At 33.8% G+C, this 12,231-nt stretch overlaps 1 protein-coding gene across 1 annotated transcript; it reads right to left on the minus strand.

Moving 5' to 3' along the window:
* Positions 1-8,716: 8,716 nt before the first annotated feature.
* Positions 8,717-10,440, minus strand: LOC107490327 (protein DETOXIFICATION 51). Its single transcript, XM_016111105.3, has one exon. It carries the CDS (start codon positions 10,310-10,312, stop codon positions 8,855-8,857), a length of 1,458 nt encoding a protein of 485 aa, XP_015966591.1. The 5' UTR covers positions 10,313-10,440; the 3' UTR covers positions 8,717-8,854.
* Positions 10,441-12,231: the final 1,791 nt, after the last annotated feature.

Here is a 12,231-nt window from a genome sequence, read left to right on the forward strand (position 1 = left end):
GCTTCTAAACGAGCTTTATATTTGAAAATGGTGTTATCTGGAGCTCCTTTTATTGCAAATACCTACTTGCTACCAATAATAGTGGCATTTGGTGGGAGTTTGACTAGATTCCAAATATTTCGTTTTTTCAAAGTATCAAATTTCTTTTTTATTGCCTGAAACCAATAAGAAAAATCGATAACTTGCTTAAGAGTTATGGGAGTATTTTGGAAAAAGGTCAATTTATTTAATTTTATTATTAAAAACTCATGACTTTAAGTGACCAGTTTTGGATCTAGAAGCAATGGGATGTGTATTAATTGTGGTAGAATCATAATTAGAAAAGGTGAGTGAAATTTTTACACCAAAAATAGGAAAAGAAGATGTAGGTATACCAGAAAAACAATTTCTGGTGGTTGGTTGAGTAATTGAAGGAGCTGTGGTGGGAGGATGATAAGTGGATATTTTATACCCTTTTTGGTACTATTTTTTTAGTATTTTTAGTTATATTTTGTTAAGTTTTATTATATTTTAGTAGGTTTTAGTGTAAAATTCACATTTTGGATGCTGCTTTGAGTTTTTTTTCCTTATGATTTTAGGTGATTTTTGGATGAATTTGGCAAGTTTTCGCAAAGTCTGATTCAGAGGCAAAGAAAGGATAGCAGATGCTGTCAAATCCTGACCTTCATGCATTCAAACGAGCATTTCTGGAGCTACAGAGGTCCAATTGATGCACTCTTAACGGAGTTAGAAAGCTAATTTCCAGGACTTTATGAAAATATATAATGGTTTATACTTTTCTTTGGAGACGATTGCCCAAAACGGACGTTGAACACCTAACTTACCCCCTTTCTAGCATTCAACGCCTAAGAAGGATCAAGGCCAGCGTTGAACGCCTAAAACTGGTGTTCAATGCCACCAAGAGAGCACAAGGCAGCGCATTTACCCCCTAGTTGGTGTTTCAATGTCCACTCACCCAAGTTGGATGCCAAGCTCAACCCAAACACTCACCAAGTAGGCCCAGAAGTAGATTTTTACACCTTTGGCTTAGTTTATTTCATTTTTGTAATTTCTAATTATTATTAATATCTTTTTAGGTCTAGTTATTAGTATATATAGGAGAAGATCACCTGAGAGAGATCATCATCTTGGAACATATCACACATTTTTTTGTTTTTTCTGTAAAGTATGAGCAACTAAACCTCCTAGGTTAAAGATAGGAGCTCTGCTCATTCCCATGGATTAATATTATTACTTTTCTACTTTAATACATATTTGATTCTATTCTATGATGTATTGTCGTTATTCATCTTTATGAATCTGGGGTAGAACGAGAGTATGACCCCTTATTCTACATAAGCTCTTGCGAAGCCTTAACCGGATAGTATTGAGCTACTGCTTGAGAATACATCACGGGTTCCAACAAGTTATCTGGGCTAATTGGGATACGTGACATATAATCTTGTTAGTCATGAGTAATTGAGGTCTCTGTAGCGTTAAGGCTTGAATCATAAAGCTTCATTCTCTGATCCGAAAGATCCGACCTTGTCTGTGGTGTTTTGAGTAGGATCATCAGATATTGAATTGCGTAAGCTTCACCCTCGTCCAGATTGACTGACCAGTTCTGGTGTTTGATTTGGATCATAAGAGATTAATGACCACTACCCCTGGCTTAATCACTTACAGCCTTGCCATTGGATGAATCACTCATCAATAAAAATAGTCAATAAGAAGTATTACTCCAAAAGAACTAGCATCTCCGAGGCCTTAGCTGCTTTCTCACTATTGTGTCTACGTCATTTCTTAATTGCTTTTATTATTGTTTTGTTTATGCGCCTACAACAACAACAATCGATTTTCTATTTGCCTGACTAAGATCTGCAGGATAATCACAGCTTGCTCAATCGGGCAATCCTCGTGGGATCGACCCTCAATCACCTGAGGTATTACTTGGACGACCTGGTGCACTTGCCAGTTCAGTTGTACGAGTTTTAATTTTGCGCACCAGAGGAGGGACATGAGTTGTTTGACTCATCTGATATAGAAGCAGACCGTGAAACAGAAGAAGAAAGATTAGGAGTCAAAGGTATTAAGGGAACAAAATTGGAATAAGAAGAATTAATGACAATACTTGGAGTTTTAGAAGAAAAATTTGAAAACATAGATGAGCAAGAAAAACAGATTCATTAAACACTACATTTCTTGCAACATACACTTTACCATTTTAATTTAGACACTTGAATCTTTTGGATTGAGGGGCATAGTTTAAAAACAAGCATCTTTTATATCTATAGTCTAGTTTATGAGCATTATAGCGTCTAATATGTGGAAAGCAAGCACAATCAAAGACTTTCAACATTGAGTAATCTGGTTTGAGCTTAAAAAGAGTTTCATAAAGGGATTTCATGCTCAAAACTTGTTTTGGAAGCCTATTAATAAGGAAGGTTGCCATAAGAAAAGCATGTTCCTAAAAAATTTAAGGCACATCAGCACCAGCTAAGAGAGCTAAGCTTTTTTCAACAACATCTCTATGTTTTCTTTCAATTACACCTTGTTGTTGGTATGTACAAGGACAAACAAGTCTATGAACAATTCCATGTTCATAAAAAAAATTCTTAACATCAGTGGAGATAAATCATTTGTATTATCCATTTGAATGACTTTTAATTGGACACCAGTTTGATTTTCCATTAAATTTTTGTATTGAACAAGAATTTGTGAAACTTGAACTTTAGAAGTTAACAAATAGAGACAAGTATATCTAGAGAAGGCATCAACAAAGCTAATGTAATACCTGTATCCAAATCTAGAATGCAAGGAAGTAGGTCTCCAAATGTCAATAAAAACCAATTACAAAAATTGTGTATAAGTAGATGTAGAAGAAGAAAAAGGAAGAGAGTGCATTTTTGCTAAACAATAATATTCACACATATTAGAATATGAGATTTTATTAGAATAGTCACAAGGAATATTACATATTTGCATTACATTCTTAACAACAGATAAGGAGGGATGTTCTAAATGTAGATGCCAAATTTTACTATTTGCAATGAAACCAGAAAAATATGCATGATGAGAATTCACTAAAGATGTTACAACCGGTACAAGGTGATCAAAAACATATAATCCATGTCTAAGGTGTAAAATTTGGCTAATTAATAAACAATTAACTAATAAATTAATTATGAGTTAAAGTAATTAGGAAATAAAACTTTTTAATTTAAAAAAGTAAAAATATTTAAGATACGAATTTGGACACTAATTTTAAAGGTTTTAACCTAAAATTAGGTCAACGGGCCGAATCGGGTCCATATTAGGCCCAAAGGCCAACCCATATAAGCTTAGCATAAGCCGTTCAACCCCTTTCCATGTCCATTCACGCTAAGAAGAGATGGGAATGGAAGAACCCTAACTTCCATTTTCCAATTCAATCTTCTTTTGCCCATAACATTTAATCTGGAGCTCCGATCGCCGCACCATTTGCGACTATGCATTCACCTTGCCAAGCTCTTCAATTCTATCTGAATAAAGTACTAAAGATATCTAAATTTCTTCCCCAATTCCTTCTTCTATTTTGATTTTGCATTTTGGTTACGGGTATTGAGAGATTTTCATAATCTTGACGGTTTAGGTGTAATCTAACATTGAGTAATTATTGGGTTGTGCCCCAAACATCCATGGATAAGGCAATAAATTGCTAACCCTTGTGAATTGATTAATTAGTAGAACCCTAGTGTGATTTTAGTATATTGTGTGAAATTTAGATTGAATTCATGTGGATAGAAGTTGAATTGGTATTTTGAGTGCTTGAATTGGAGCTTTAATGGCTAGGACTAGCTGAATTGGTGAATTGAAAACTTGGAGGCTTGTGTGAAAAAGAGGTTTTCGGTGGTGTTTGAGCTTGGGAGGAAATCGGCCAACGTATGATTTCAGTTTCTTGTAGTTAATATATAATGTTATGTGAACCTTAGGCTAGTTGCCTTAAGATAGGTTTGAATGATATAAATTGAATGATTTGATTAATTAGATATGGTATATGCATGTAATGTGAATTGTTGATGTTTAATGATGATAAATGTTGAAATTGGTGGAAATTATAAGTGGAATTTGCTGAATAGATTAAAGAATTTAGATGTTGATATGCTTGTAGAGTGATCAAGAAGAATGTCACAATGGTTAGGAGTAATTAGAATTAATTTGGTTGTGAATGGTTTGGTTTTGAATTGGGAGTTTTGGAAAATTAGATGTTTGTAATTTTTAGTAAAAACTGATTTTTAACCAATTTTGGTGAACCATAACTTGGCTCCCGGACCCTAAATCTTGTGAAACTTATCATGAATAAAAATTGGATCCGTGAAGTTTATAACATTTAAAAAATGGACTGAAAATAATTTTTAACGGAAAAATTATGCGCAGTTGAAGTTTGGTATAAAATATTGAATTCTGTCCACGTACGTGGCACCGTCTTTTTCAAAATCTCGTGTACGTGGATAGGGTCTCACGTATGTGGCACTGTTCTTTTTAAAATCTCGCGCACGCGGTAGGTGCTCGCATACAGATGACCCTTGTTTTGCTAAAATTATAATTTTGAGCTTTCAACTTTTTCTCTAGCTTTCTAAACCTCCATAAACACTGTTTAAGATTTTCTAGCTAGTGCTTAGGCTTTGGGTCGAGAGAGAGAGTATTGGGTAAAATAAAAGGGATATTTTTTGTTGTGAATGTAGAGCCGGTGACTTAGGATAGTAGAGTATTGTAGGTGGATTAGCTAGAATGTTTTATAGAGTGTACTGAGTGGATTAAAGAAGACATATCAGAGTATAATGGAGATAAGTTTGAAGAAGCATATTTTGATTATGAAACTATATTTTTATTATAAAACTGAATTGGGTATGATTGTTTCATCTTGAGCACTCTTTCTCGACAGTGTGACCCCAGTAAGATGGTGGAGGTTAAGGATTTTCCCTTTTTTGTTCCTCCTGGTATTGTAAAATCGCCTTCAGTGAGATGGTGGGAGGATAGGATCCCCTCATTTGTTCCTCCTGGATATATGAGAACGTACCTCCTGAGTAGACGCAAGGATTGTGGTTTCGCCCCACTTACTCCAGGTTGGTTGTTGAGGCAAGGGTATGGTTCACCCCACTTGCTCTGAGTTAAGATGATTTGAGCTTCTTAGGTAAATGTAAAGGTTGTGGTTTTATCCCACTTGCTCCAAATTGGTAATTGATATTTTTCTCAGTCATGAGTCTCCCTGGGTAAACCCAGTGGCTCGCCCTCAGTTATTCCAGATTGAGATTTGAGATTTTGTTAAGCTTCCATCGCAAGATGTGGTCGGACACTTATACCTTTCCGGATGAATCCCCTAATGAGATGATAAATGAATCATTATATATGCATAGATTCTTAGGGATGCGCGTACGCAAGGACTATTGATGGTTGTCTACCGGACATGTCGGGTTTGGCTGTATAACCGACAGATGAGACTCATCGACCATAAGGAAGACATGCATCATGTGCATTTATATGATTTATTTGAGTATGCATATTGTGTTTTGTCTTGTATATGTTTGCTATATTTATATGCTGCGTGACTTAAATTTTGTATCTGTTTTTTTAATTGTGTATTACTTGTATGTCTTGTATATGTTTGCTTTGAGAGATCTCTCATGCTGGTGAAGGTGATGCTGAGGGTTGTTTCAAACTAGCGATTGGAAGGTTTGTAGAGAACTGGAATTGAAGAGATAAATTGGAATTCCTAGGTAGAATTACCATATTTCTGGTTAGGGAGAACTCTAGGCTTTGATCTGGGGTGTAGAAGTTTAGGATTGCCTTTGGCTTTCTGGAGATTTATATCTTATTTATTGGGCACTGCTACCATACTGAAAACTCCCGATTCTCATCCAATATGTATTTGTTGTTTTTCAGATGGAGGACGTGATCTACCCGTTTTATTATCAACTATGTGAGTGTGATGCGATTTTTTGTTTCTATTTTGTTTAACATTTTTATATCTATGATATATATCTACGTACGTATTTTTGTTTTTAGAAGTTGTGGCACCTCATCACTTTTGATTTACGACTTAAGCGTAAAGTTTTGTGTGATAAGGTGTTACATAAGGAGCCCTTGTAAAAGAGTCTTCTAATTCTCCCGAGACTTTACAAAATAATAAAAATGGTAAACTTCAAAATACACATTGTTATCGAAACAGAACTTAAAAATACTGATAAGATTCTTAGTAATGTGAGAAATTTGTAGTAAATTTTTAGAATAAAATATTTATTTGTAATAGAATCGATAAGAACTGAGTTACCAGCTTTAGAGATAGGAATACCATTTGCAACATACAATTGCTCAAAACCAGATTTGAAGAATCATGTGTCAAATGATGAGAGACACCAGAATTTGGGTACCAAGATTGATCAGGAATCATGGAAGGTGTTGCTAAGTATGTTTGCGGGGTTGATTGGTGAAAAGAAGAGGGATGAGGTGGTGGATTTGGCATCGGAACAGATGAATAATGTTGAGAGGTAGGAGCTGAGGATGCAAAGTTTTGATCAAACTTGTAAAAACATTAAATTACCGTATGTCTAGGTCGATTGCAAAGTTGACACTGAGGTCTGTTTTGCAATTGCCAAGCACTTCTTCCTCCTCTACCAAAGCGACCACGTCTACCTCTGCTGCCAACAAAGCCTCAAGTGGAAGAAAAAGAATTGAAAAATGCTGATTGAGCATAATTTGATTGTGCAAGAGCAAGAGTTGTTTGTTTGAATTTCTCAAGAAGATCCTCATGAGAGATTAGCACAGCTTCAACTTTCCCTATTGTGTTAATTTCTGGTTTAGCACGCACGCATAGTAGTGATGACTGAAGAATACTCTTCAAGCAGACCTTCACAAATTGCGTCAATGTGATCTTCGGAACTCAGAGTGTGACATATGACTGCGAGGAAATCTATAAGTTTCTTGACTTTGATTAAGTAATCTTTAGTAGAAAGATTAACCTTCTTCACATTCTTGAGCTGATTCTTGAAATGCCTCAATTTTGTTTTGTTCGAAGAGATGAAATATTGCTGTATTTGATCCCAAATCTGATAAGCAAAAGCACATTTTACCATTTGATTCTTGAATTCTTCATCCATTGATGATAAAAGCCAGGAGCTTATAATCTTGAAGTAGCCATTCTTGATGTTTGATGGATATTTTGTCAGCAAACTTATCTGGATCAGACTCAATTTAGATGGTTGTTTGTTGATTTGAAGGTGATCCTACAGATTCTGACTTTGAATTGTAAAAAGAGCAAATTGCTTCTAAGAAAAAAAATTGTTTTCATGAAGCTTATCAGGGATGGGATAGAGAAGAGATTTTGTGTGGAGGCAATAAGATTTGAAATTGTGATGGCCATGATGAATGAAAGAAGGATCGAATAATCAAGATAAAGCTCTATTGATACCATGCTAGAGTAATTACAAATGCAGCAGAAATAAAAACAGAAAAAAGTGAAGAATTGAATTGTCAATTATATTTTAGAATGCTCATCAGTCTAACCATAGCTATAGCAAACCCTTTTATATATACAACAGATGAGAGTCAGAAAAAAATAAAATAAAAAAGAAAGCTCAGTCACGTAGGAGAGAAGAAACTGAGCTAAAAAGTACAAATAACAGTTAAATTTGTTATGTTAGTTTCTTTCCAATCATTATCACTAATAAGTTTTAATTAAAAACATTGTCATAAATTATAAAAATTTATTCTCTCCTAAAAAAAATAACAATAATAATTATTATTTTGTTAGACATACACGTTTATCTCTAAAAGGTAATATTATACATAATTATTTTGATCTCCAAAAAATGATGATAGACTGTGGTTAACGGTGACAAAGTAGCGAATCAACGGTAATAGAGTAACAAATGGAGGTGATTGTTGCAGAGACAGTTGTTGCAGAGACCAGAGTGTGGTTGCTGCACTCTATACGCAGAAGGGTTGACGAGGAGGAACCACCTCCATGCTACCATGCCTATGATGGCACTGTTGGTTCTGCAATCTCCTTAACATACATATATAAAACATCTTCAAATTCTAAGATTATTGAAATTTGGTTTGTCATTTTTTTACATTTTATATGAGATCAAAATTAACTTTAATTTTTTTTTAATTTAGCAACGTTTCAAAAATATAATTTAAAATTTTTAATGGATCATATCTAATAAGATTTGATTTTTTTTTAAACACCATAGAGTATATGGAATATATATAGTACTAATATTTATGCATTATTAGAGAATCTCATTCTCTACTCAATGAAATTTTATGATAATATTCTAAATATATTTTTGATGTTAGTAAATAATATAATAATACTTTATTTAAATTAATATAATTATTTATTTAATCAAATTAATATAATTAATATTCGATGAAAATTTAATTCACTCTTCTACTTAGATTATTTTATTTATTCTTAATTTTGTTACTTCAATATTTTTTTTATTGGTTTATAATCTATTTTTTTCATAATTACCATGTACTCTCACCTATTCTCATTCTCTGTTAGATTTATTTTATCTTATCAATAATTTAATTAATTTTAAATTTTATTATTATTATTATTATCCACAATTAACTGTTAGCATAATAGTACGTATATGTAAAAAAAGATAAAATGATCATTTTATCCATCTCTAATTTATATTCTTTCATATTTCTCTCAATAATAATAATAATAATAATAATAAAGAATGAGTAAACAAACTAGTTATTATTCACATTTCTTTCTATTATAGAAAATAATAATAATAATAAAACAAAATTAAAACATTAGACAAAATTACACTATGATAAATATTAGATAGAAGGGTAACTGTCTTATTGATACGCTTTAGACCGTTGGATTCATTGCCATATTTTCAGCTGATGTCAACAACTGGGCCCGCTGGGCTTGGTTCTTCCAATTGGTGGTCAAAATAACATACAACATTAGCCCTGCACAACAAACTTGAGCTGAAAGTAAGCCCAACCAAAGCCCACAAAACCCAATATCAAGCCAAAACCCAAGCCCAATCGCCACGGGCATTCCGATCAAATAAAACGCACCAAGATTCACATTCGCCGCCACGTTGGGCCGAGCCGTTCCTCTAACCACACCACATCCCACCGTCTGTGGACAATTTCCAAGCTCACAAAGCCCGATGATTGGTAGTGCAGCCGCCGTCAAACACAAAATTTTCTCATCATTTGTAAACATTTTTCCCCACGAATGCCGCATCATAGTGGCAAAGATAACCGCCATAAAACCTAAAATTTCCGCAAAAAAAATTGAAATAGCAGCCGAGAGTCGGGCCCTTGCAGGTCGGTTTGCCCCGAGCTCGTTTCCAACACGCGTTGAGACTGCAAAGCCCAACGAGGACGGAAACACGTAGATTAATGCTGTGGTTTGAATAAGCACACCCATGGATGCCACGGTGGCAGTGGGATCCACAAGTAGTCCACAAAGCACAATCATGATCTCATACCACCACCACTCTAGACAAACTGACACACAACTCGGCGCAGCAAGCCGAATGAGTGGCTTAAAGCCGGAGAAAGAGTCCCGGCTCAGCTTCATCCACGTGCCGGCGTGGACCCCACTTATCCAGACATGAACAACCAGAAACAGAAGGATGGAGAAATTGGAGACCGCGGAGGCTGCAGCAACGCCGGCGAGGCCAAAACGCAGGCGTTTAACGAAGAAGAAATTGAAGGGCAAGTGAGCGAGCATTCCGAAGAGAGATGCTAGCGTGACAGGGCGGGTGACACCCTGTGCACGAAGGTAGATTCTGATTGGGTGAAGGAATGAGTTGGTTACGAGGTCAGGGAGGAGGAACATCAAATAGGTTTGCGCCATTTGGGTGATTTCGGGTAGCTGGTGGAGGAAGATGAAAATAGTGTTGATGTTGAGCCAGAGGATTGAGATTGGAATGGAAGACACTAAGAGAAAGATGATGCAGCGGTGGAGGGTTAGAGAGAGGAGGTTGGTGTTTTTGGCGCCGAAGGCTTGGGAGCAGAGTGGTTCCATGCCGAGGGAGAGGCCAGAGAGGACAGAGTAGCCGGTGATGTTGGCGAAGGCTATGGCAAGTGAGCCGGCAGCGAGTTGGAGTTCTCCCAGGTGGCCCAAGAAGAGCATGGAGACTATGGAGCGGAGGTAGAAAATGAGCGATGTTAGTGCTATGGGAAGGGCTAACTCCATTAGAGACTTGGATTCTTTCATCACCTCCGAGATTCCGCCACATATCCACCCTTCTGGTTCTTGCTTCTCCGTATCTGCCAACAACAGATCATGCTCTGTTTTTGTTTCCATTAGGTTAACTAGGGTGCTAAGCTTATTCTTCTCTTTCTGAGTGTGACTTATGCCTTATGATTTGTGAATGAAGAAGATGTGAGAAGAAAGATTGAGGTGTGTGTATAAATAGAGACCAGCTACAGAGGGATGCTCTTATTTCTTTTCAGTAAAATATATATGTTTTTGCTCGAGTTAAACGATCAAAATATTATTATGAGAGGTTGACAAATAATTGCAAATTCTTTTTTATTCTTCTTCATCCACTTCTCTTTATTTCAATTTTTTTTGGGAAAATGAAAAAGAGATAACAAGTATGCTTGCGTGGTGAAAATCGAAGGACCACGCCCAACATGCAATAAAATTATTATTTTAATTAACAAAGTTTGAATGAAAGGTTATTATTGTTTTGAATTTCTGTTTTCATTGCATGTGTGTGTTGTTTACCGTAGTGAACTAGATAGCAAGCAATACGTCAGAATGTGAGTGTATCAATAAAAAAAACAATTCCCAATAGAACGAAAATCTTGAGTACTGCCATGTACTCCTATTTCATCAGCTACCATGCTCGATTCTCAAGCCATTTCAAACCTAACTTGTGTATGGGAATGAATTATTTTTATTTTTTAAATTAATATCATAAAATATATATTTTTAATATATTCCTTCTTTACGTGTTTGGTAACTCATATTAATTTAAACTGATACAATGGTAAAGAAACTGAAATTGATTACTTTCAAGATCAAGAGTATTAAAACGCACCTTCTTACTAATTCTCGGTGGTTTCCATCCTTGATTACGATAGATTTTAGGAATGAAAATTAAATTAAATATGACTTTAGACCTTAGTTTTCTAAAAAATTACAAAAGTGGATATATAAGATTAATAAGAGCAAAGAGTAAATTATTAAAATTATTTTAAATTTTTGAAAATACTGACAAAAATATCATTTATTTTATTAATGATAAAATTTTTTTAGACGTAATAAAAATAACTAAGGTTAAATATATATTTTAAAAATATATTTTAAATATTAAATTTCGATACCATTTTTTGTAAGTATGATAAAAAGTAAAAAATTGTCTTTAAAATTTAGCTGGGTAATTTTTTTGTATTTTTTTGTTAATAACTAAGAATATTTTTAGAAAATAAAAAATTCTAAAGATTAAATTTTTCAAATATTCTTACAAAAATTTAGACCAAATTCTTAAGTAATTTTTTAAATATAAAAATTATTTACTATTTATAAAAAAAACATATTTTTTTGGTTATTTTTATCATATTTTATAACATTTGAGAATATTTTGTTGTTATTAAAAGTAAAATGTATTATTATCAAAGTTCCAAAGATTTAGAAATAGAATTTGATAAGTTATCCATAATATAATTAATTTTTGGATATAAAGATTAATTAAAGACAAAAGAATTATTGATTAAATAGCATTTGAATAATTCTAGGTTGGCAATAGAACTCAACCAATAACTGATCAAGAATTAATCAAATTTCTAATATAACAATTAACTATTAAAAGCATGAAACTATTTCTCAATCACAACAATAAATACGTATATACATATATTCTATTTTAATTTCAAAATGTTTCACCTACTAAATAAATTACCATAGTTTTCGAAATAAAAAAATCTCACAAGATCATCGAACACATTCTCAAATAGTCCCAAAAAAAACTACATTTTCAAATAATCTCTCTCTCACTTTATCAATTATTTTTACCAAAATTACATCTCAAAATATTCTCTTTTATCCAAATAAAATTATATTTATCCAATCCTAATTAAAAAAAAATCAAATTTACCCAAAGGCATCCATTTTTAAGAGCTTCTAACAAACATTCATAGATTAATTACACGTATCTCATTATAGAATGTTATATCAGGATAAGTTTGAATTTAATACAAACAAGATTTGAAAGGTTG

Source organism: Arachis duranensis, chromosome 5 (assembly GCF_000817695.3).
Source record: "Arachis duranensis cultivar V14167 chromosome 5, aradu.V14167.gnm2.J7QH, whole genome shotgun sequence".
NCBI classification, from domain to species: domain Eukaryota; kingdom Viridiplantae; phylum Streptophyta; class Magnoliopsida; order Fabales; family Fabaceae; genus Arachis; species Arachis duranensis.

What these genes read in the sequence shown, in the direction of transcription:
- LOC107490327 (XM_016111105.3), bottom strand. Translation starts at nt 10,312, where the DNA reads ATGGAAACAAAAACAGAGCATGATCTGTTGTTGGCAGATACGGAGAAG.